Source organism: Polychytrium aggregatum (genome assembly GCF_025602895.1).
Source record: "Polychytrium aggregatum strain JEL109 chromosome Unknown BJ171scaffold_134, whole genome shotgun sequence".
NCBI lineage: Eukaryota > Fungi > Chytridiomycota > Chytridiomycetes > Polychytriales > Polychytrium > Polychytrium aggregatum.
In genome coordinates, this window is record NW_026516336.1 from 31,378 (window position 1) to 55,486 (window position 24,109).

Consider the following 24,109-nt stretch of genomic DNA (forward strand, 5'->3'; position numbering starts at 1 on the left):
GCATATCCGGTCTCGAAGGAGTCCTGGCGACCATGGAGAGCGGCGAGCCACTCGATAATTCATGATGGCAGCGACAGGTAGTGACCGTAATGAAGGACCAGGCACGACTGCAATGGCCTGTCATCACAGTGGGTGCTGGTCGTCAGCGGAGTATCGACTGCAACAGAGTCCGCTTCGCGCAAACTGAGGTTGGCATCGATGCTTGTGCGTCGCCAGCCCCTCCTGCCTCCCCGCTCGGCTCAGACATGGGCCCAAGGTGTGACCTCGCTGGGTGCTGAGACCACGCCCATTGACTGTCCCTTGTGCATCCTGCTCAACCAGCACGACTGCTCCCGACCAGCGATCCTTTCTGCCTTGCTCGTCCGGCTCGAGGTCAGGAGTGCCCTGGACGTGTCCATGGGGAAAGGGGGAATGGGGCCGGCGCCGAGGAAGCGTGGGAACAAGAAGGATCCAATCTGCCATGTTGCGAAAGCGTGAAAGTGCAACGATGCCGGGACTGAAGGGGGGGGAGAGGGAAAGAAAAAAAGAATGGGACCGGGTCGCATGAGCAGGACGGTAATGAGCGGGTGAAGGAGGCAGCTGGGACGCTTGTGGGGTGGACGAGCCTTAGTCGCCGGATGACGCTGGGTCGAGATGTCAGGCGCTCGAGAAGGATCCGCATCGGCCACGGGATGGGAATGGTTCCGGCAGAGCAGTTGGCGGGTGGGGACTGTGCGGGCGGCGGTGTGCTGGGGTCTGCAGGGAACGAGTGGCTATAAAGACGATGGCAACGTCAGTGCCGCTTTGGTCTGCGCTTCCCACCGCCCCATCCTCTGCGCCGAGCATTCTGCTCTCCCTCCGCCACCACCTCGGTCGTTCGTCTGCATTGCTCTGCTGACCTCTCATTCCCTTTGCCTCTTTGCCCGGCCTCCTGCTCGGTCTCCCCGCCTTCTTACTTTCTCCCCGCTGACGTCTCCGTCTCGCCATGACCAAGATCCTCGCGTCCACTGCCGCCGTGGCCACTCTCGTCCTGGGCCTCCTCTCCGGTGTCCACTCGCACATGTGCATCAAGAACCCTCATCCCCGTGGCTTGCCGGACTCTTATGGTGGCACGGTAGGTGTTCGAGCTGTTTGACTGTCTTGTCGACCGGCGATGCTCTCATGCCCGTGCTGCATCGAATGCATCGAATGCATCGCCCATAACTCCTCCCGTCCATCATCTCTGACCATGCCTTCGCTGGGATCCAGGTCCAACCCTTTGACTACGACATCCTCAGCCCCCTGGATCAGCCCTCGGGTCGTACCTTCCCTTGCCAGGGCAAGCCCACTGGCCCCATCCTGGCCACGCTGCAGGCCGGCACCAACTACACGGTCAACATCGGCGGCAACTGGCCCAACCCCGCCACCCACGACGGCGGCCACGTCCAGATCGCCATCTCGTATGACCTGTCGCTGAGCTACAGTGAGTACATACCACGCACTGAGTGTGGGATGTGTCTGCTGGGCGGGCCGGGAGGTCGAGACAACGGCTGTGATGCCTTTGGCAGACCACAAGTCGGTCAACGAGCTGTCACTCACTCGGTTACTTGGTATAACTCAATCATTAACTTGGTTACTCGATTGTTCGCACAGCCGCTTCCAACTGGGTTGCTGTTTTCACTGCTGCCCATGGCACCTGGGACCCCACTCCCGTCGAAGGTGAGTTCGTTGAGAGCAGCGATTGCTGCTCCAGGCTCTAGTCCAGGCGAGTTCCGCTCAGGAAGAGGGCTGTCTCCCTCTCCAACAGCCCTTTCCTTCCACTCAATTCCAGCTCCCATTCCATCAGCATCGACCTGATTCCTCTGGCTCACACTTCCCTCTGGTTTCTTCCACTTCCCGTCTTTCCCTTCACTTCTCCACTGCCACACCGCCTCCTACTTTCCAGCTGGCTACATGTTCACCTTCACTGTTCCTCCCACGATCCCGAACTCGGCCCATGCTGTTCTCTCCTGGGTCTGGATCAACGCCATTGGCAACCGTGAGCTCTACAGTAAGTCTACAGCTGAGGCGTCGATAGGCTGCCAGGCCAGATATGTTGGGCTGTGTTGGTTTGGAGACTTGGGGGGAGGGACTCCATTGCTCCCCTAGCCATCGATACATCAACTCAATAGTTCTCTCGCTCATCATCAACTCTATCCATCCATATCACCACAACATGAATCCACGAACGCAGCCAACTGTGTCGACGTCAGCATCGTCGGCGGCTCCAGCAGCTCCTCGGCTACTCTCGTGGGCCCCCAGCTCTTCATTGCCAACTACCCCGGCTACCCGACCATCCCGGAAATGGACCCTGGCGTCGATGATGGATCCGAGTACCTTTGGGATCGCCCTATCATCTCGATCACTGCGGGCCCGCAGACGGCCACTCCCACCATCGTGACGACCTCGGCTACTCCCACCACTACCACCACCACCACCACCACCACCACCACCACGACCACCACTACCACCACCACTCCTAAAACGACCACGACCACCACGACCACCACTCCTAAAACGACCACCACCACCACTCCTAAAACGACCACCACCACCACTCCCAAGACCAGCCCCACCACCACCTCCAAGACCACCACGACCACCAGTGCCAGCCCCAGCACCACGGCCTCGTCCTGCACCCCCGGTGCCTATGCCTGCAGCGCCTCCGGCACCGACATTCTCGTCTGCAACTACAGCAACCAGTTTGTCGTCATTGGTTCCTGCTCGACCGGATATACGTGCGATCCGGCCACCTTCACGTGCCACTAAGAGAACAACCAAAGTGGGAACGACGCTGCAGAGGCGGGCGGCGGTGGCGGCAGTGGAAAGAACGGTGAGGGGGGGGGATATTAACCAGCTCAAAAGCCAAAGGAGGTCGACTGGTTGGGTGGGAGAGCCGGCGAGGGCGGGGGGAAATGCGTGCCCCCTGACTCTGGAAGTATCGAAAGGGGAGGCTCGAGTCTGAGGTTCGATTCTTGCTTGGAATTTGAATATCGTCACCCTTCACCCGCTCCTCCTGCGCCGTTGTTATGTAGTTATTCTTTCTTTCTATCTTGTTTCGTTCTATGAATGATGTAATATCAACAAAATACTATTGCCAAGTTGAACTGTGATGGGCGCAAAGCGAAGCTTGGCGAGGCCCGGTGCTGGATCAGTTGCAATGCAGTGGGAGGCGGCCTCGGAAGCCACGAGCTTTTTCCGAGTCTTCTGATGGGGGGGGGAGCTGTCAGCGCCCTCAGTCAACAAGAAACCCAGAGACGGCCACCGTGTCTATAATAATCATGGCAATTATTATTATTGTTGGTAACAAAAACATGATGCAGCCAAAACGGCATCAACAACAGCGACAACAGCAAAGGGCGCAACGGAAGGCATACAGGAAGAAACAAAAGTAGCGATGGAGAAGTGAGAGGGAGGGAGGGAGAGAGAGTGTGTGTGTGCGCGGAGGTCGTAGAATTCAATAAAGGTAAACACTCTTGATTTGCAACTTTGCTCGTTGCTTCTATAGAGACGACAGGTTGGTCGGTATCGGGTAGAACTGTGAGCGATCGACAAGATACCCTGCTGAATGAGGCGTTGTCGCAGTGCCGATGGGTCCGAGGTTGGCGACCCCTGGTACTGTTGAGGCCGAAACAGGTGTGGAGGCCGAGAAGGAGACTGAAGCCGAGGCGGGCACCTTGCCGCTGTTACTGCTGCCGACCTTGCTACTGCCAATGCTGTTGCTAATGCTGCCGCTTCTGCTGCAGCCATTGCCGCCGCTGCGACCACTGTTACCACCGTGGCTGCCGTTGGAGAACCCAGTGCGCTCCAAAAGCGGGAGCGACGGGTGCTTTCGCAGCGCATGGGGCGGCGCAAATACATCGTGCGAAAACAAGGAAAGCTGGGACGACAGCGGCGTTTGGAAATGAGGCGGGTGAGACGGCTGAAGCTGTTGTTGTTGCTGTTGTTGTTGTTGCTGTTGTTGGTAGCGAAACTGTTGCTGCTGCTGCTGCTGATGATGGTGTTGTTGTTGTTGTTGTTGTTGTGAAAGAGGCTGCGAGAGGCTGTGGGACTGCGAGGCAAGCGACTGAGCTGAAAGAGTCTGCGACGGGTGTGGCTGTGGCTGGGTGTGCGAGAAGATGGACGAGGGCGGGACCAGGCGCTGGGTGTTGATGGTGAGCTGGGTGGGTTTCTGGATCGGCCCAGGCGCGGGTCCAGACGCACGAGTCAGGCCCATCATCAACTCGGCCTCGGGCTCATAGTCGGGCTGGAGGGACAGGACACGCTGGGTGGTCTCGCACAGTCCGTCGTCCAGTAGCCGTGTGCCCAGATGAATCGGATGGGAGGAGGGTGCGTGCGACGATGATGCCAGCTGGAAGGGCTGGAGTGGCTGCATCGACTGGGACGGGTGAACAGCAGAGTGGGGTTTGAAGTGCGCTTGTGAGCCGAGGTGAGAGGGAGGGGTGGGGTATCCATGGAGATCGAGGGCTTGGTTTGCAAGCGACGACAGCGAGTCGACACGAGGCAATGTTTGGTGTTGCTGCTGCTGTTGGAGCTGTTGGAGCTGTTGCTGCTGTTGCAGGAAGCCTCCGGACTTGAGCATCGGAACCGACGGGCGCTTGTAAATCTGTGGAGGAACATAGCTCGGGATCTTGTTGGCGAGATTTTGCTGCATGCGCAAAGCCGAGAACGGCGGCTGGGCAGCGTCCAGCGATTGGGCCATTCGGTCCGGGTCAGCCGCCAGGCCCGGCAGACTGGACAGGCTCGCGTGGCTCGGCAGACTCGACAGGCTGTGCAGGTTCTGCAGGTTGGATAGAGAGGATTGGCTGGATGGATTGGGCAGACTTGGGAGATTCGAGAGGCTGGACAGGTTGGAGAGGTTGGGCAGATTAGGCAGGTTGGGCAGGCCTGCGAGCGGGGAATGGCCGAGCGAACGGGATCCGCCTGAATGTAGCTTCGCCTGCAGTGAGTCGATGGATATCGACTGCATCCCGGCCGAGAGAGCGGTGGGGTCGGACGGCGCAAGTTGGCGCTGCAGGCGCCAGAGCTGTTCCTGGTCCGAAAAGGTGCGCACACAGGACCGGTATTCCTTGAGGGTATCGTCGACAAAGTGGATCCAGACGAGATACTCGTACTCGCTAACAAAGAGGTCAAAGTGGAGCTGAACCAGGAGCTCCATCTGTTGGTGATGGTGATGGTGATGGTGATGGTGATGGTGATGGTGATGGTGATGGTGATGGTGATGGTGATGGTGATGGTGATGGTGGATGAGAGCCGGCGGCACGATGTAATTTGTTCCAGCAGCGCGCCAAAATGAGTGGAGGGGAGACAAATCGTCAGCGATACGGCAGGACAAGATTCGTCAGCGATATGAAAGGACAAGATTCGAAAGCGACCGCATGATCATGTTGGATTGGGACTGTGCCTCCAGCGATGATTGGGCGAGGAAGAGCGCTGGGCAGATTGGCGATAGCGCCGTCTGGCTAGCCACAGCAGCGGGATATAGCGCCATGCCGCTGGAATACAGTATCGCGCTTCGTCAGACGCGACCAGAGCCAAAGACATACCTCCATGATGTTGATTTCCTTGAGCGGGATCTTGGAGACCTTGACCCAGGTGCGGTTGGTGTAGGTGTTGTCCATGAGCACCTTCATGGAGAGCATGAGGGCACACACGAGCAGGCGACACTCGGAGCCTTCGACGCCCGTGAGGTCGGGGCGGTTCTGCTTGAGGCGGTGGATCAGCTTGAGGGCCACAAGCACGACCGAAAAGGACAGCCCCGTGTTCTTGAGCAGCGACTCACAAAAGTGCGAAAAGGTCGAGGGCCCCGTCTTGAGGGAGACGACGGCGGTCTGGAGCGGGAGCGAGTGCCACATCGAGTAGACAAAGGACGACAGGAACTCGGCGAGCTCGGAGGTCAGGGTCGAGGACGAGACAATGGTTTTGCTCATGGTGAGGGTGGCATGCTGCAGCAGGCCCGACGACGGGGGCGATGGTGGGGTGATGTTGGAGCTGGACAGGGCAGGGTTGATCTTGAGTAGCGACAGACACGCGAAATGCTGAGACATGGCGGCGGCGGTGGATGCGGCTGGTGGACGACGGTGTCGCTGGTGGACGTGCAGATCCTCTTGGGCGTGGATCGGCTTTGATGATCGATAGTGAGAGATGCTATCGCTCGTTGATCTAGAGTCTCTAGGCAGTTGATACAGTTTCTGGGACGAGAGCGCCGTCGCCAGAATAGATTTGCAGACAGGTGTTTGAGATCGATGCCACCGTGGACGAGCCGACGAAGACGGTTGTTTCCGAGGTAATCAGCGAGCGGGAGCGTCGAAGAACAAGACACGCTCGAGTCGAATGATCGTTGCAGGAATGAACACGCCCGAGATGGTTCTGCCCTAGATACAGAGATAGAAGCCGTCTTCGGTGCCGATCTTTGTGGCGGAAGAGACAGAAACAGCGGACGACGGAAAGGAAAGCCAAGCAAGGCGCCACAGGGATGCAGCGAAGCAGACCGATACAGGAAGCGCCAGGAACGCAGCGAGCCAGAAGAGGAGGGGGATCCCGCCGGACTTGCGACGGACGCTGCGAGGAGCGCTGCGGGGAGCGGACAAGACGGGTCAAGGCCGATGGCGACGGTGCGTCCGGGCGTGGGATGGAATGGACAGCCGGAGCTTGAGCGGCGCTGTTGGTGCGGGGGGGGGGTAAAGGCGATTCGGCGATGCGAAAGCCGATTCGATTGTAGAAGTCGACAGGAGTGTCTTGACTCTGCGGTACAGTCCGATGCAATACGGCTGGTGCAATACGGGCCGATGCAATACGGGCTGGTGCAATACGGGTCTGATGCGATTCGGGTCGATGCGATTCGGGTCGATACGCCGATGCGGTGTGTGGGATGTCCAAACGAGTTGCCTGGGCTCTTGGACGAGCAAGCAGCTCGGGCCGGACAACGGTGGTGAGTTGTGCAGCCGCTCAGTGCGGTGTCTCGCTACGGAGGAGAGTCGGCCGAGTCGAGCGGGGACGAGGGCCGATAAGCCCGGAATGCAAGATGGGGGCGAAGAACAGGACCAGCCAAGGCCGACCGAAATAGCAACGGGGCCAAGACGGGCAGAGACTGTGCGGGGGACAACGGCGCAAAGGACCGCGGCAAGGCGGGCGAGCGCAAGGTGGTATTCATGGTAGTGATAGATTGATATTGATGGATCGGTGGTAATATTGTTGTTAATCTTGTTGTTAATATTATTGGTATTGGCATTGATTGGTATTGGTATTGGTATTGGTAGTTTTAGTATCGGTGTTGATATTGACGGTATTGGTGTTGATGGCGCTCCTGTCAAGTCAATGCCGATGTCCAATGCAGCGTTTGAGCCAGTGCATCGCCGCCACTGTCTGTGTGGCTGCAGACAGCTGCGAGACAGAAGTAATCAGCGACAACAACCACACCCACAGCCACAGTGATCACAATGACCACAGCAGTGTACGTGTGCGACACTGTAGGTGACACAGGCGCATCGCACAGTCACAGTGGCTGTTCTGCACGGCCGTGTCGGGCAACAAGCGTCGGTCCGTCGTCTCGGCCCACTCGGCACACCGTCTCGTTAAGAGAGCCACTGTCGATGCAGCCATTTGTTCATGCTGCGATGCATCGCCCGGCATGGCCAAACCGTCTATCGTCCGGGCTGCAGTGGCTCTCGCTGGCATGGCCCACGCTGCATCTCTCCTGTTTCTGCCCACAGCCCACAGCTCCACCAGGTCTTGTCGTATCGTGCGCTCGTGCGCCGACAAGAGTGTGCTGCCTTCGTGGGGGGGGGAGGAGAGAGAAGAGTCGCGCTTCTCGTCAACCCGATGCCAGCGCAGCCGCTTTGGCCTTTCCGCCCACAAAGACCCCTGCGGGAGAGTTGCCCTCGGAAGCAAGGCAGAGCGTCGCACGCCGCCTGGGTCATGCTGGTCACCGCGGAGGGGCCACTTGCTTGTTTCGGCCTGCTGTTTGCATCCATCAAAGCTCAGCCCGGCCTGTCCACGGACATGGTTCCTTTGCGTGCCGCGTCGTTGCTGCGGATGCTGTGCTGTGGCATCGTTGTCGGCATTGTTGTCGACATCGTTGATTGCGTCCCACAGCGTTTCACAGCATCTAACAGCGTCCCACTCCATCTCACTGCGTCCCACAGTGTTTCACAGCATCTTTCAACATGCCCCCCCCGTCGCCGTCGCACCCACGGCACAGGCCGCAGCGTCGCCGGTTGTCAGTGCTTCCAAAGCGCTTGTTGGTCCCGTTTTGGGCTTGGGCCACTTCCCCTTGCTGGCTGTCCACGACATCAGCCCGGCCAGATGGGTCCGTGTTGAAGGGTGGTCGCCGTCACGCAGAGGACATTCCCACACCACATGGCCCCTGCGCAATGACCCCCCGCGCCGCAATACAACCCCGGGCACAAGGTTGGCGAGCGCTGGTACAACGCCGCAGGATCTATGGTGCCAGTGCCCTCAGTACAGCAGCCCGTCCAAGTATGCCAGGATGCTGAGAGCATAGCGATCTTCGAGCTCGAGTCCCCAGCAGTTCACTTCTTCATCCAGGATCCGGATCGTCGAGACATTCATCGTCGTGTGAACTTCGACATAGGGCTGCTGGCTGATGCTCATCACGACGCCGCGACTGCCGTCCTGAATGCCGCGGTCCCCCGTCCCAGAGTCGTGAGTATTGGTTGGCTCGATGGCCGCGTACAGAGATGCATTCGTTGACAAACCCGCCTGCCAAATGGCCTGCTCTCTGGCGATCGCCAGAGGGTATAGTCTCACCTTGGTTTGCAGCATGAAGGTGTTGGGGGCATACGGCAGCATATAGACACTGCAGCCGCGGCCGAGCTCCTGGATGGTGCTGCTGTCTTCGTCGGAGCGCTGGATCGATATGCTCCTCTGGATCGGTTGTCAAGGCCCATGTTTGGTCGTTAGCATCCCAGCGCACTGGCAGTGAGGACGACAAGGGCCCTCCGATCCGAGCCACTCGAACAAATCGTGTCCATGTCCAAGCTCGACACCACCGGCAAGATGCATGCGGACTGCAGAGTGCACACCCAAGCTCCTGCGACCTACGCATGCCACATATCGGATCGTCTCGTGCATGATCCCGTTGTCCTGGGTCGGGTTGAATGAGTCCGCAAGTTCGCCGGCGCTGCCCAGATTCAGGTCCAAGACGTTCTTGCGGTCCTTCTCGACCTCTGCCAGGTCAAAGTTGCTGCCCTTGGTGTTGAGATACAGCATGATCTTGGAGTTGGACGACCGGTTGCCGAGCCCCAGGATCGTCAGGATCAGCGGGATCGCCACACACAGCAGGATCGCCAGCGGGATCCAGACCACCACGACGATGTACAAGATGTACCGCGCCCTGTACTGCAGAAAGTTGGTCCATTTGAATCCAAAAACGATGGCTCCGACGAGGAGGGCGTTGCTGGAAAGCAGCGCGAGGGATCCATTCGATTGTGGGTGGTGGCCAGCCCGAGTCGGGTTAGTGCAGAGTCGGGTTAGTGCAGAGTCGGGTGCTGCATCCACAATCGCATGGCCGTCGTCCTCGGCATCACCACCATAGCCGTTACCATCCAGTCTCCACATCACAGCTATATGAGCATCCTGGGCGCTGATGACCTGGGGGGACCGGGCTGGTGACGATGCGACTCTTCTGCCACATACCTGATGCACATGAACATCAGCCAGTTCTCGTTCTGGACAGACCGCGATTCAAGTATCAAACATCCGGATTGCAATCGAGTTGGCCATCGTGAGGTGCCGAGCAGTATGGCGCCGTAAAGCCCCAATGGCCACAATTGTGAGCAGACAATCCGTGGACACCGATTGCCATCCATCCAGAGAGATCCACAGACAAGCGGCAATGTCGCCACGAACATACATGATTACAATTGGTCAGCACCCGTCAGTTGGCCCTCTCGCGGGCTGTCATCCCGCTGAGTCGGATACCTTGCCAGCCGCGGCATCGTCGGCACCAGATCACCAGTGGCCCGCATGGTCCCTGTGCCTGTCCGGTCTCATGGCCCCAATTAGGCCACGACAGCCGCCTCAAAGACCCACATTCAGTTGCTTCTCTTCTCTCTTCCGCTGCCTCCGCACTTCTCACCAAGGGTATCTTGGTGTTGTTGAGCTGCTGGGTCAGTCGATATTCGGCGTAAAGGAGACAGAGAATGTTGAACACCACCAATCCGATCGGAAGGACACCTGAGCCGGACGGAGCACATGTTGTGTAGTACTGGAAGTCGTTGATCCGGACAAGGACAGGGACGAGCAGGAAGCGGAGGGCGACGACCGAGCATATTGTCTGGTGGCCAAGCAGCCAAGCGAGATCGGTGAGTGCGTGAGCGGGGTTAGTGGGACTGGAGGCGATTGCCCATGCTGGTAGTTGCAGTGAGTGACCGCACTGGGCCGGGAGTTCACCCACCATGTTGATCGACAAAATCGTCAACTGGCTGAAGATAATAGAGCTCGTCGACAGTGATGAGCGAGCATGGAACCTCGTTGGAGCATAAGCCCAATAGTCTGATCGAACGACCGCCACCGTTAGCAACCCTCGAACAGCTCCACCCAGGAAGTAAGTCGATCGCGCGGCTCTGCGGCTTCAGCGACGACCACGAGGCCCTCATCTTCTCGCATTTTTCCCCGCGCCATCACACCGTCCACTTACGATGGGCCTTGGCGACGACCGAGCTGCGTTGTGGACGTCATGAATCAGCGAAATGGAGGCAGGTCTGAGATGAGCAGGGCACGATCGTTCGCATTCATCTGACCGAGAGGACATGGCAGAGCGACTCACCTGATGACAAGCCCGCACCCGGCCGCCTGCATGAACTCAATGATCGTACAGTCGCTCTGGTCCGGGGGTGACTTCATCGCAAACAACATCGATCCATGAACCACGCAAGTTCCGAGCGCCACTGGTCGCCCACCACCGGAAACAAGATGCGAGGCTCAGCAAGTTAGAGGCGTGATGGCAAGAATGGCAAGAATGACCGTTGATACATGGTCCGGAATCGCAGAGGAAGCGATGATCACTTTCGATAATCTCGCCGGCGGACACAAGCGCCTCTCACCTGAGATGTAGAACCATGGGTTTCCAAACATGGTCGCAGGCTGGTCCCGCATCAGGACCACAAAGGCCGCAAAGCTGAGAGACGCGATCATCAGACAGACAGCAACGACTTTTGTTATCAAGCGCTGTGTGGCGTTGAATCCTTGGTCAATGCTCGGCGGAAAGTCAGTGGGAATCGGAAGTGACGCTGTTGTTTGAGCGAAAGAGTGGATTGTAGTGGATTGTAGTGGATCATAGTGAAAATACATCCAAAGGCGTCGATTCAGCGAAGGCATATCGAGGGGACATAGTAATGTAGCGGGAATGAGTGCGGTGCTTCAGGATCGATACGCTTCGAAAGACTTGGTATTGGACTCTCCGCAAGCCACATTGTCGTTGACAGCGTATGTCCTCTCGGTGCCCCTCCCCCGGGCCAGCCAGCCAGCCAGCCAGCCAGTCAGATGTTCCTCACCCGATCCATTGAAGAACGGGTTTTCTCCTATGATCCATGATCGGCTTGGCCAGGAAATGTTCGTAGGACTTTCGTATTGAATGAACCGGTATCTGTTTGAGTTGGGTTGGTTGGCGGGGTCTGGATTCTGCCAGAGCCGTGTTTTGGGTGTAGTTGTGTGTATTTGTGTTTGCGGATGGAGTTGAAAGGGAGAGGAAAGCGGAGGATCCAGAGCATTCATTGTCGGCAACAGATCGGATTTCATGCGACCCCATCGTGAGGCATGGTGCAGCTTCACTCAAGCGACAGGCGCAGCGTTTGGTCCAATCGCCCATCCATCCTCGAGACACCTTACATAGGAGACATCGACCATTCTGAGGGCGATATCGACAAGTATGCATCAGCATCTTGACGCGATGCACTTTGCAATGGCCCCGTTGCGTCCTTCCACTTACATGGATTCCTTTCGTCCAAACGAATCAAAGGTGAACTGCCCAGCCGATCATGCCGTTTGAGTAGCGCATAGCGACGAAGGATCCCGTGGGAGAGATCTGGATGTTTAGTTATCTGGTCCGAATATGCAGCTATGCTTCACGCTCATTGGCGCAGGCATGGAGGTGGGGTGAGGCCAAAATTTTGGTTGACATACATTGCCGAGGGCGCCTTGATGCAGCGTCGAGAAGATATCAGGAGTCATGAGGTAGCCCAGGTCGTTGTCAAGCAGGTCCTGGGCCTGGCTCTGGGGATACACCTGGAGGAGCTGAAGATCGGATCGCAGGGTACCACAAATGACCCAAGACAACCGAGACGGGATGGTGTCAGAGCCAGCTGATGGACACTGGCTATACTGAACACCGCTCCCATTTTCTATCTTTCGTTATTATGCTCGTGGCGATTCCCCTCCCCCTGCCAAGGACCAAAATCGCTGTGGCAGTCTTCCGGGCTCTTTACGTACCTTGGCCAGGCCATATACGAGAATCGATATCGTCTCCCACGCTGCCCTGGAAAATGAAATCAGGGTCCAGAAATACAGTTACTACTCAGGTTTCGTGTGCGCTGTCATCGTCACCAGACCTCGCATACGCTGCATCAATTGTGCGACCAGCATAATCGCATCGATTTTCGCACTTCCACTTCCACTGCCACTGCCATTGTCACTCTCACTCCCACTCTGTGATGATACTCACACGAGATAAAACTTTTGAGGCATGCTTTCGGTAACCGGCTCGCCAAATGAACGCTCGTAAAGATTGGTGAAGAGCTTGTAGTCCTGGGCGGTCTGCACGACCGAGGGTCGGGTTCTGTTCATGGTCGGCATTTGGGATTGAGTGGCAAAGGCGGGTGACCTGTCAGATAAGCATGCGCGCATCCACGGACAGAATCACAACGCATTTGCTTTTTCTCGGCATATTGGTGTATAACGCTGGCACAGTCATACTGAGCGACGTGCAAAGAGATAACCCCCCCCCGTGACAGACATGGAGAAGGCCGGCGCAAAGGTTGTGTTTGCGGGAAAGTTGATGTTGAGATTGGCTTGCAGCTCTTGGAGGGTGTAGGTCCCATCAGACAGCCACCTCACCGCGGTAATGGGATCGGTGTTAGTCGATACTGGCAAGCGACAGTGAATCGAGGGCGTGCGAGACACTTACCACAGATAGTCCATGGTGGTCAAGTTGTAGCCGCTATCGTGGAACACGATATCAATCTCTGACAACAGACTTGCCATCGGTATGGTATCAGGCTACAAACAGAACCCCACCTGGCCTGTAAAGCCAAGCACACCGCAGAAATAGAGTCAGTACATTTCGATCGCTCCATCGGCACGGTTCGATAGCTATGCTTACCTTGGCATACAACGGCGCCATGTCATCCACATGTCCAAAGCTGAGTTTTGGTATCAAACCCCGAGGGGGCCGTCAGTATGGCTCAAGTCAAGCCCAACACACTCGATTTCAGCCCATGAGTTTCCAAAGGTTCTTCGAGCAGGCTGACTCCCTGTACCTACACCAACACGATCTTGACCTGGGATGTAATGATTTTCTTGCAAGCAATGTCGAGCCCCTCCGGCGTCGAGACAAACTGATGATACAGGCGGATTTGGATTCCGAGCATGTCCGCTCGTATTATGAACCCATCCGCGAGCTCGCTCGAGTATGAACCAAGTGACGGGTCCTGTCCGAAGGATAATGCGTCAGCATCAAGACTGGCGACTCGCCTCGACATGGTGTGGGCTTGGCCGCCTTACCGTCACCAGGACTGCGACCTGTCAAAGTATTTATCCCTCTCCCAGCAAATTAGTATCACATGTAATGACTCTCCGAGAAGCATTCCGCAGCGAGGAAGGAAGGAGGGAAGGAGGGAAGGAGGGAAGGAGGGAAGGAGGGAAGGAGGGAAGGAGGGAAGGAGGGAAGGAGCACCCACGTTCTTCCATCCCATGCTCAATATCCAGTCCGCGATCGCTGTGGATGTTTTCGGTTTGAGGGGCGTGGTGTTGCTGTCAGTGTACAAGCATACAGCTTCCTCGGAGGTATTTTACGACTTGCCAATGATGCCGGGGGATGTTTCTGGACTGCTTGCATCTGCATCAAGTATACCAGGAGCCACATCTCTGAAAGAGGTCGACATAACGGCGTTACATCACACACGCTCGTTACCATTCATCTCAAGGCCGTCCCGTGAGGCTATGACCCAGGCCACGGCCCTGTGTGGTCTCAGTTGCCATGAGAGGCAGAAACGGGGCAGCCATCGTTCGCAGCATAGTAACTTACATGAGGTCGGGTGTCATTCTTCATGAAGCAACCAGGCGTGATATTGTCGCAGAGAAGTCCACACATTCGACAAAAGTTAGAGTGCGGTTTCCAAACCAACAATGATCTGGATATGCCGCCAAATCCGCAGACCCCCAGCTCGTATCCCCGACTTGCGCCTTGTTACAGTTGCACGGCTGTCCGATGAGCATGCCTTCGAAAGCTACTGCATCTACCCTCCCACCCAGCGAGTCGTGATAGCAAACGGCGGCACTCACGTTATGGTGTTTGGATAGAGGATCCAGTCCGGGCTGTTTCTCTGCATCGTTGGAGATGAAGAATGAGTCGAGAGTGCGGCCGATACGCCATCAGCCCGGACCGCCTGGGTTTTGCGGGATCGAGCAGATCGACATGGACCTGCTGAAGTGCCATCGAAACTCACGGGCAGGAGCAATGATCCGGTTGTCGCCAGATACGGCACGCCGATCGCGTTGGCGATGAGGGCAGCATAGGCCACCGAGAATCCGTTGCTCACGTACGCATTCACGGGAAAATTTTCATATGCGTCGATGACGTTGTTGACCTGAAACGGGTCCGATTTGAGCATATTCGCGGTTGCGCATTTGCGGTTGCAAGCGACAATGACCCTTGGGAGAACTCTGCGCCGCTTCGTACCGACACGATCGGGACCATCTTGTTGGTGTAGTGGCACGACATATTCAATCTCTTCTCAAGGGAACCAGGGATGAGGCTGGAAGCGTCAGGACGGCCGATGGTGCTCTGGCAGAGAAAGCGAGCCGGGGGTTGAATGGATGGACTCAGGATGCTCGAGTGACCCACCAAGTTTGGCAGAACCGAATCTATGGAATTGTAGTAGTCGATAGCCAGTTGGTACACCTGGATCTGCAGCACAGCAGCCAATGTTCACAGCGCGATCAGTGACCAGCCAGTCGGCGAGTACGTGCATGATGGAATGAAACTCGTCTATTCGGCCGGGGAAAGCGTGTAGCAGAAGAGGCCGAAACGACAGCACCACAACGACAGCACCGCAGCCTCCGAAAGTTCAGCAGGCTTCAGGCCTCTGAAGCCAGAAAAGCACGTATCCCGCTGTGTTTCTGGATAGACTTTACCGCGCGGACGATCCATGTCGGAGCGACGCCATGATGAGAGACCGTGGCATTGTAGGAGGTGAGCAAGGCGATGTTGAATACCGGAGCAACTTGTTTAGCAGTGCTGACAGGAAAATACGGCTCGGATCGTATTGTCTCAGGCGGGAAGTCCTGGGCAGCTGCGAACCAAGCGCCGAGCGCCAGGATCTGCAGTGCAAAGACAACTGCTCGGATCTTCATCGCGCAGGACCGTTGATGGATAGAAGGAGGGCGGCGGGATAGTTCGACGAAGCGATGGTGGATATCCTGATTCAATCATGCGTGAATCAGGGTTGGTCCAAGATTGCCGAAGTGTAGTGGCAGCGGCTGGGCCAGACGAGAGTACAACAGCTCGTTGAAGCAGTAATGGACACATGGCCTCCTTGGGTGCTCCTTCCCATGGAGACGGTCCGTCCTGGAACATGGCTGCAGTCGATATCTCATTACCTAAATGGTGACATGCATATAATATATTGCGACAATGCCCCCAAGCCAAGAACAAGCAGTGGCTGACATACACTGTCGATCCAGAAAGAAACGGGACAGTTCCTTCCTGGCTTCAGAGCCCTGAAACCCGCTGACCTACTGTAGGCCCAAGTGAGCACGCCGTGAGATTGTTTCCCGTCTTGGTTGGCAATCTCTTTGATTTGGTTGGCTTTGGAAGCATGGTCTTGAATACACTCGGTCAATCTCCTGTATCGATGTGGGGGTGTGATGAACTCGTTCACCGAGCACACATGGATGAATTGCTCGATCAGCCGTAGCTACTGGACAACACAGTTGGTTTCTGCCGTGCACCCAAGTGCTGTCGCATAGCAGAGGCAGTGAAATGAAGCCGAATCGACCTTCCACTCAGCAGAATCAGATCGGCCCGGGTCTTACGCCGTCCTGGTTGTCTCATGGGCAGCAAGAGTCATGGACTGGACATGTGTATATTGGCATGCGAGACAGCCGCACCATTGTGGAGTGTCCAGGTGTGCATGCAGAGAGCAGATCGATGAGATGATACAGAGTGGGTATTAATGGGATGGGATGGATGCACATGAGGCGGGTGCAAAGTCGGTGGTGCTTGGACCGCTGTTGGCAGTATATCAGCCAGTTTACGAGTCGCCGTCGCTTGGCTTGGATCCAGAAGTGTCCTTCTCGGCCGAAGCGTCCTTGCCGTCCTTGCCGTCCGAGTCGCCGTTCTCGGCCTTCTCTTTCTCATTCTGCTTCTGCTCTTCCTCGCGCTTCTGCTCTTCCTCGCGCTCCTGCTGTGCCCGATACGCTTCCTTGATCGCCTGCTCAATCTCCCACTCGGACTTTGCGCCAGCCTGGATCTCCGAGGCCCGCTTCAGGAGCTCCGGGACCACGCTGTCGGGAGCAGCCCGGTTCAGGATCATGATCCGCATGGCGTCGGCAGGGGAGATGACGTGCTCGGGGAGGGTCTCGACGCCCTCGAGCACAGCAGCAGGATCGTCCATGACGGCGCGGTACATGTGCGCGAACTGGTACTGGGTGCAGTAGCCCAGGTCCATGTGCAGGTCGATGCGGCCGGGCCGGATCAGGGCCGGGTCCAGGACTTCGGGGTGGTTGCTCGTCATGATGACAATCATGCCCTCCTCGGTGACATAGCCGTCGAGGCAGTTGAGCAGCGCCGAGAGGGTGAAGCCGGTCGAAAACAGCCTGGCCTTCTGGTCCAGCGAAGGACCCATGATGCTAATGTCCTCAAACGCAGGCATCTCGGCATGCAGCAGGGCACGGCTGGTCCGCGAGTGCACCGTCTTGGACTGGGCATCAATGTCCTCAAAGACAATCACCGAGTTCTTGGGGATGCTGGAGAAGGCCGACTGCAGCGCGCTGTCGTCCTTGATCTCCCGGAGGTTGATGTAGTAGAGGTCGCGGTTGAGCGACGAGGACAGGGCGTTGACCAGGCTGGACTTGCCGGTGCCCGGTCGGCCTGAGAACAGATAGCCGCGGCGGTAGGGAATGCCCATGCGGGCGTAGAACTCGCGATCGGCCGTGAAGGTGGCAATGTCCTTGCGCAACTGCTTCTCCTGGGCCATGTCGAGCGAAACGGCGTCGATGCCGCGGCTGGATAGATGCACAGGCAGCGTGGGTCAGCGACGAAGCAGATGACCAGGGCGACGATGGGTGCTGTGTCGGTGCGATGGACCGAGGCATGTGCTGGCACCAACGGAAGCGACCCGATCCCGGCTGCCCGATTCACGGTGCATGGCTCACCTCGAGTGCAGAGTGCAGGTCATGTTCCAGTAGTATGAGCCGGCGTCCCAGGAGGCAGCGACTCGCTCGTAGCGGCCTCGGGTCTTGTTGCGCTTCCGATGGCGCTCGAACTGGCGGGCGACCTTGATGACCCAGTTGCGGATCCACTCGACGTTGTACTTTTTGCCGGGGGTCTCGGGGCAGATGACGATCGTGGGCTCGGCTCCGGCGCGCATCGAGCGAGACGACTCCGAGTTGTTGTTTTCCTCGCCATTGTCGGCCTTTTCGAACCAGACGCGGAAGGTGTCGCCGTCATCCTGGAGCTTCATGCTCTTGCTGTTGTCGACGGGGAGGATGTTGAAGTCCGAGATGTCCTCGTCATCGACATCGTCTGAGTCGTTCGAGATGGCGCCGTCTGCACCGAGCTCGCTCTTGCCCGGCTTGGCGTCGCCCTCAGGCTCCTTGGTCGGGTCCGACTCTGAGGCTGCGGGCTTGCTCATTGCTGCCGAGCCGGCAGCGAGAGTGCCAGAGACGCCGGCCGAGGACTCGAAGGGGACGAGCCGGAACTCGCCGACCTCCTGGCCCTTGGCCAGCTTGGAGATCAGCCAGGCGAGCGACAGATAGTGCTCGTTGACACAGCGCTCGCCGTACGAGTCGATGCGGAAGTATTCGACGCGGAGACTGATGTCTTCGGAAGTGAGCATCCAGCTGCCGATGTTGTCCCAGATGTACTTGGCAAGGGCGAGGCCGATGGTGACGATGGCGGAGGTTGCTGTGGGGCGAGTCGAGAGTCAGCACTGCGGGAACGGACAGTCACCCGAGAGACAGAGCCACCCCGAGGACATGCTGCTGTGCGGAACGGGAGCAGCACCGGGGACAGGCTCGTCTCGGCTCGTCTCTACTCGGCTGCACAACACTCACTGAACATGTCGACGACGTAGATGCCGGTGTTGATGTAGTTGCCAAAGTGGACCGGGACCCAGGCCAGCAGCAGCATCTGCAGCTGGGACTGGCTGAAGAGATCGTAGATGGGCTTGAGGCTGCCACCGGTCAGCTGCTGCTGCAGATGGGTCCAACCGCTGTTGGCGGCATGGCCGAGCGAGACGACGTGGCTGACGAGCAGCGACGCCTGTTCGTGGGCGAGGAAGGGCAGGAGCCAGAGCAGCCACGACTCGGCGGCGGATGCAGGCACGGGCGTCATGGATTGGATGAGGATGAGATGAGATGGAGATGGGTGGTTGGCAGAAGTCGAAGCGAGTGAGGGGGTATTTATATCGACAAACGGAGCCAGAGGCGTGGGAAGGCGAAGCACCATGGGAATGGCAAAGTCGCTGGGACCCATGTGTGGCTGAGCTGTGGCTGTGTTGTGTGACAGCGCAATCCGGATCGAGCCAGGTGCACTGGATCCGGAGCGATCCGCAAGCACGTGGACTGGTGGTTGCACGTGTGTGGTGTGGTTGCACATCAAGGCAATGATGTCGTCCATCGACAACCACTCACTCACCACTCGCTCACTACTCACCACGTCCAGACCAGCTGAGTCCAGTTGGGCACATCGGAAGATCTGTGTATCTCCTCTGTGTCGCTGTCTCGATCACCAATCCTATCTCTATCTCGGCATTGGATCTGTGGGTCCTGATGGTGATCATCATGACAGCTGTCGATGGAGGACGGCGTTGCAGGTCTGAGTGAGTGAGCTGCTGCCAACCAATCGATATCTAACGCTGGTGGCAATGACAGATGCTGGATGTGTGGGAATGCGGGTGACACGTATTGATTGACTGGCACTCGATCCATGGATCCAATGCGATCCTGGTTTCGTGACTGTGCCACTCTCATTCCATTCCACCCATCTCATCGCCTCATCGCCTGGACATCATCATCGCACTCTCCTCATATCCTAGTCTGTTGCATCCCTCAACCAACATGGCTCACCCGGCCATCGATGAACACTACCCAGATAGATTCACCATCATATGCTGCAACGACAGTTTCCAGCTTGCCCTCGATCACAGCAGCATCAAGTCCCTCCTCCAAGTTTGCAGGCGTGCCCGACTTCTCCTGAGCTTCAAGGTTCCTCGTTTCCACTCATGGTGTCAGACTGCAGGGCTATGCAATCCAGACGGACAGATAGAGATCGGTCTCACACCGAGCGACCAGATTGCCCTCTCGCCGCACTGTGATGATCAAGACACAGCCGACCGATCCTGGCTCGTTGCTCAGGCAGACCAGGGAAACGCTGCCGCTTCATACTTCCTCTCAAGGATCCTTCTTGCCGACCTTGTAGCAAGTAATGTATGGCGGCTCAAGCGGATAGTCGCACTCCAGCCCATCTTGCGATTCTTACACTCAGCAGCCCAGGCAAACCACACGATGGCACAGTTCCGCCTGGCCAAGTGCTATCTCTACGGACTCATGGTCAACCAAGACCACACCAAGGCTGTCAAGCTCTATCGCAAACTTGCCGATCGTGGAATCTCTCAGGCTCAAATTGCCCTCGGTGGATGCTATGAGAATGGTGAAGGTGTCGATCAAGAGTATAACACAGCCATCGAGTGGTACTCAAAGGCTGCCGACCAAGGCAGTGAAGACGGCCGGCACCATATCGTGTTCCTCCAAGGGTGGCTCTCGTTCATCGGCCATGATGTCGAACAGAGCGACGTTAATGCGCTCAACCACTGGCAGGAAGTCAGCACCCAGTCCACCGATCCGATCATCAAACCCATCGCAACTCACATGGTCGGATGGATGCACTACCTTGGCCGAGGAACCGTACGCGACGAGCCAAGGGGTGTCAGGATCATCCGAGAGAACAAGTCGGACCGTTTCAAGCTCGGAGAGTCCGAGAGTCTGGCTGCATACGGTGATGCCAACTCCACCTCGCCCGTTGCCCGCAAGCTCTTCCAGTTTTGCCAGTTGGGATCAGATCGTGACTGGCTCTGCAAGCACTTCATGGCTCTGTGTCTGCACCATGGTTTCGGCACTACCCAGGACCGGACGAAGGCAGCTTGTATCTTTGAGCAGCTCGCCAACGACGGCCACAGCGACAGCCAGTTGCGGATCGGAAAATACCTCCACTGGGGCCTGGGAGTATTGGAGGACCGAATTACGGCATTCGAGTGGTACAGCAAATCGGCCGACCATGGCAATTCGTACGGGCAGTGGATGACTGGTGTATGCTACTACTGGGGACACGGAGTCATCGAGGACGGAACCAAGACAGTCGAGTGGGGTCGTAAGTCGGCTGAGCAGGGCAATCGACAAGGACAGTACCGACTCGGTGAATGCTACAGAGATTATGAATATATGCCTGAGGACATCGACGCTGCCGTCCTCTGGCTCCGCAAGGCCGCCGACCAGGACTTCCAGCTTGCCATCGACAGCCTCAAGGAACTCGGCAAGTGGCCCTGATCCCGAGTTTGACCGACGTCCGCCTCGGATCCTTGATTGACACTGTGTACTATCGAATGACTCGGCTATGACAACTCGTAATAGTTCACAGTGCATTATAGTCAGCGAGGACCACAACAGGTGTGCATGAGCTTGTTGTCTAACCCACTGCCGGATACCGTTTGGTACAAAGGCTTGTTAGAGGGCAGCACTATTTGTATATCGGATGTATTCAATGTCAAATACAACATCACTGCTTCATCGGATCCACTCTGCAAGTTCACTTCTTCGTATCGTGGTGTCTCGTTGAGACGCTGAAAGTGCAATTTTTTCTGGCTGTTTGCATGTTCAGTGTTGAGTCATGGTTATTTGGAAGTGGTACTTGAGAATCGAACACAGAGATCAATGCCACTTGCCGAGTTCCTTGAGGCTGTCGATGGCAAGCTGGAAGTCCTGGTTGGCGGCCTTGCGGAGCCAGAGGACGGCAGCATCGATGTCCTCAGGTATATATTCATAATCTCTATAGCATTCACCGAGTCGGTACTGTCCTTGTCGATTGCCCTGTTCGGCCGACTTACGACCCCACTCGACTGCCTTGGTTCCGTCCTCGATGACTCCGTGTCCCCAGTAGTAGCATACACCCAACCATCCACTGTCCATACGAGTTGCCTTTGTCGGCGGACTTGCTGAACCACTCGAATGACTTCTCGTAATCCTCCGATGCTCCCCAGCCAAAGTGGTAACACATTCCGATCCAGAACTGGCTGTCGCTGTGGCCGTCGTTGGCGAGCTGTTCCAAGGTACCCGCTGATTTCTTCTGCTCCTCCTTGGTTCCATCTCTAAGCAACAAACACACAGCCATCAGATGACTACACAGCCAGTCTTGGTCTGATCCCATCTGGCAAAACTGGAAGAACTTGCGAAATGCGGGTGATTCAGAGTTGATGTTGTGCCAAATCGATGCCAGACACTCATCCTCCCCGAGCTTGAAACGGTCCGACTTGTTCTCTCGGATGATCCTGACACCCCTTGGCTCGTCGCGTACGGTTCCTCGGCCAAGGTAGTGCATCCATCCGACCATGTGAGTTGCGATGGGTTTGATGATCGGATCGGTGGACTGGGTGCTGACTTCCTGCCAGTGGTTGAGCGCATTAACGTCGCTCTGTTCGACATCATGGCCGATGAACGAGAGCCACCCTTGGAGGAACACGATATGGAGCCGGCCGTCTTCGTTGGCTTGATCTGCTGCCTTGGAATACCACTCGATCGCGGTGGTGAAGCTCTGATCGACACCTTCACCACTCTCGTAGCATCCGCCGAGGGCGACTTGAGCCTGAGGGATCCCGCAATCGGCTAGGCTACGATATATCTCGACAGCCTTGGTGAAGTCTTGTTTGACGCCGCGACCGTTGAGATAGCATTCTGCAAGATGGAACTGGGCCATGGAATGGCTTGCCTTGGCTGCCCTCTTCAGATGGTGGAAGATTTGCTGATGCTTGGCATTCTCTTCAAGCTCATCGTCATCGTCTGCTTCTGTGTCGTTCTCAGATTGCAACACCCGAGCAAGGAGATACGAGACCGATGCGTTTCCTTGGTCTGCTTGAGCAACGAGCCAGGATCGGTCGGCTGCAGCCTGATCCTCGAAGTGTAGCGAGAGGGCGATCTGGTCGCTCGGTGTGAGACCGATCCGCAGGTGTCCTTCCAGATTGAGTAGCTCCATGCTCTGACACCAACGGTGGAAGCGAGGCATCTTGGAGCTCAGGAGGGGTCGGGCTCGTTTGCATACTCTGAGCAGGATCTTGATGGTGTTGTGGTCGAGGGCAAGCTGGAAACTGTCGTTGCAGCATATGATGGTGAAAATGTCTGGGTTGTGTCCAAGGGAGAGCTGGTTGATATCGGGGATCGACGAAGTTGCTCTGACTTCAGCTTGGCTTTGGTGGGTGGCAAACGATGCCGTGGCTGAAGGAGGCTCGATCATGCTGGACATGTTGACGGAGACAGGATGGAGGCAAGGGGACGATGGAGATAGACAGGAGACAGAGAGGCAGGTTGTGGCGAAGCAAGCCAAACTCTGGCAAGCCCAACACTGGCCATCGAACACACACTCACACGGAAGTTGTCGGTGATCATCCAGAACGGTCCAAGTGGGACAACCGCAATTGACATCTTGATACGAGTCATCGTGCTCGATTCCACTATCAACAGACAATGCAGCGCAGCAAATCAGCGACGACCACAACGGGTCCGGTGAGTGCTCCTCGGGCGACTTGGGTTCATTCGATGGGAGGCAATATGTCATCGTGGAAAATGCGTGCCCCACGCGGAGTCGAACCTGCGACCTCGACACACCAATCATGCCAAGACGCCAGCCACAGGTGGATCGATCCATGCGCAGCAAATCAGGTGACATCCTCCACAAGGCAGACCCGAAATCTCGTCCACCAGCCACACAACATCCAGCCGACTCGCTGACAACCCGCCATCACCACAAGCCAGCCGACACAGCTCGCAGACAACAACGACCGCTGCACCGCCAGCCAATGCCTGAAACGAAGCAGCCAATGCGACTCAGATTGAGTCAAGCTGGCCGATGTCTTCTGGCCGAGGTCTCTTCCGCAACGCTGTTTGAGCCAGCTCTGCCCCGTTGGTTGCTGGCAAAATGCAGCTTATGAAAGGAGCAGACGGCAGGAATACCATGCAGCCGATCTACAGAGAGCGTCGACGCAGACACAAGTCGGTGAGATCTGCGGAGAGCATATGGCTGCATCCAACAATGGCCAGCAAGAGAAGTGTCCAAACATGCAGCCAACGGGGATCGCCAGCATCTCTGCTCCACAGCCAGCCCCGGAGTTTATGTCCTTGGCACCTCAATGCCGGGCTTGGGCAGTTGAGCCTCAGCGTTCAAAATAGGAACCGATACTGTCCCTGCGTCTCAATTTCCGAGTGTCCCTCACTCCCCACTTTGAGACCAGTCGTATCTTGAACGGATCGTTGTCCCTCGTATTCAGAGTGACAGCTTTGCACTGCGCCTCTGCTTTCCTTGAGCTCACCTCGACATCATTTCCTTGCTGTTGAGCACCCTTTGCACTCTAATATCACTTTGACCGCTCCCTCTCGGCTTGACATCGGA

General features: G+C 56.9%; 7 protein-coding genes across 7 annotated transcripts; 2 read left to right on the forward strand and 5 right to left on the reverse strand.

Moving 5' to 3' along the window:
* Positions 1-964: 964 nt before the first annotated feature.
* Positions 965-2,766, forward strand: BJ171DRAFT_590963 (uncharacterized protein; the record flags this gene model as incomplete). Its single annotated transcript, XM_053114484.1, has 5 exons — positions 965-1,093; positions 1,228-1,441; positions 1,612-1,677; positions 1,904-2,008; positions 2,192-2,766. The coding sequence occupies 5 exons, from the start codon at positions 965-967 to the stop codon at positions 2,764-2,766; spliced, it is 1,089 nt and encodes a 362-aa protein (XP_052961706.1).
* Positions 2,767-3,262: 496 nt separating this feature from the next.
* On the reverse strand, positions 3,263-4,023 carry BJ171DRAFT_540938 (uncharacterized protein). Its single transcript, XM_053112951.1, has one exon. It carries the CDS (start codon positions 3,856-3,858, stop codon positions 3,292-3,294), a length of 567 nt encoding a protein of 188 aa, XP_052961707.1. The 5' UTR covers positions 3,859-4,023; the 3' UTR covers positions 3,263-3,291.
* A 1,066-nt stretch (positions 4,024-5,089) lies between these two features.
* Positions 5,090-5,927, reverse strand: BJ171DRAFT_433867 (uncharacterized protein; the record flags this gene model as incomplete). The annotated part of the gene is made up of 2 exons (XM_053107933.1): positions 5,090-5,155; positions 5,544-5,927. Coding segments are annotated over 2 exons (450 nt in total), but the record flags the coding sequence as incomplete, so codon positions are not given.
* Positions 5,928-8,265: 2,338 nt separating this feature from the next.
* Positions 8,266-9,372, reverse strand: BJ171DRAFT_540943 (uncharacterized protein). The gene has a single exon (XM_053112952.1). The coding sequence runs from the start codon at positions 9,062-9,064 to the stop codon at positions 8,537-8,539; it is 528 nt and encodes a 175-aa protein (XP_052961709.1). The 5' UTR covers positions 9,065-9,372; the 3' UTR covers positions 8,266-8,536.
* A 6,931-nt stretch (positions 9,373-16,303) lies between these two features.
* Positions 16,304-18,005, reverse strand: BJ171DRAFT_540947 (P-loop containing nucleoside triphosphate hydrolase protein). The gene is made up of 2 exons (XM_053112953.1): positions 17,611-18,005; positions 16,304-17,460 (listed from the first exon to the last, which is right to left on the reverse strand). Exons 1-2 carry the CDS (start codon positions 17,916-17,918, stop codon positions 16,488-16,490), a joined length of 1,281 nt encoding a protein of 426 aa, XP_052961710.1. The 5' UTR covers positions 17,919-18,005; the 3' UTR covers positions 16,304-16,487.
* Positions 18,006-19,793: 1,788 nt separating this feature from the next.
* BJ171DRAFT_468044 (uncharacterized protein) lies at positions 19,794-21,266 on the forward strand. Its single transcript, XM_053108565.1, has 2 exons — positions 19,794-20,196; positions 20,644-21,266. The coding sequence occupies exons 1-2, from the start codon at positions 19,963-19,965 to the stop codon at positions 20,998-21,000; spliced, it is 591 nt and encodes a 196-aa protein (XP_052961711.1). The 5' UTR covers positions 19,794-19,962; the 3' UTR covers positions 21,001-21,266.
* A 21-nt stretch (positions 21,267-21,287) lies between these two features.
* On the reverse strand, positions 21,288-21,681 carry BJ171DRAFT_540958 (uncharacterized protein; the record flags this gene model as incomplete). Its single annotated transcript, XM_053112954.1, has 1 exon — positions 21,288-21,681. A coding segment is annotated over one exon (249 nt), but the record flags the coding sequence as incomplete, so codon positions are not given.
* Between the last annotated feature and the right edge of the window lie 2,428 nt (positions 21,682-24,109).

Coding starts and splice junctions, on each gene's coding strand:
- BJ171DRAFT_540938 (XM_053112951.1), bottom strand. CDS start 3,858: ATGTATTTGCGCCGCCCCATGCGCTGCGAAAGCACCCGTCGCTCCCGC.
- BJ171DRAFT_540943 (XM_053112952.1), bottom strand. CDS start 9,064: ATGCGTAGGTCGCAGGAGCTTGGGTGTGCACTCTGCAGTCCGCATGCA.
- BJ171DRAFT_540947 (XM_053112953.1), bottom strand. CDS start 17,918: ATGAAGCTCCAGGATGACGGCGACACCTTCCGCGTCTGGTTCGAAAAG. Junction 17,461..17,610: donor ACCTGCACTCTGCACTCGAG/GTGAGCCATGCA, acceptor GCATCTATCCAG/CCGCGGCATCGACGCCGTTT.
- BJ171DRAFT_468044 (XM_053108565.1), top strand. CDS start 19,963: ATGGCACAGTTCCGCCTGGCCAAGTGCTATCTCTACGGACTCATGGTC. Junction 20,197..20,643: donor AAGACGGCCGGCACCATATC/GTGTTCCTCCAA, acceptor AGCGACAGCCAG/TTGCGGATCGGAAAATACCT.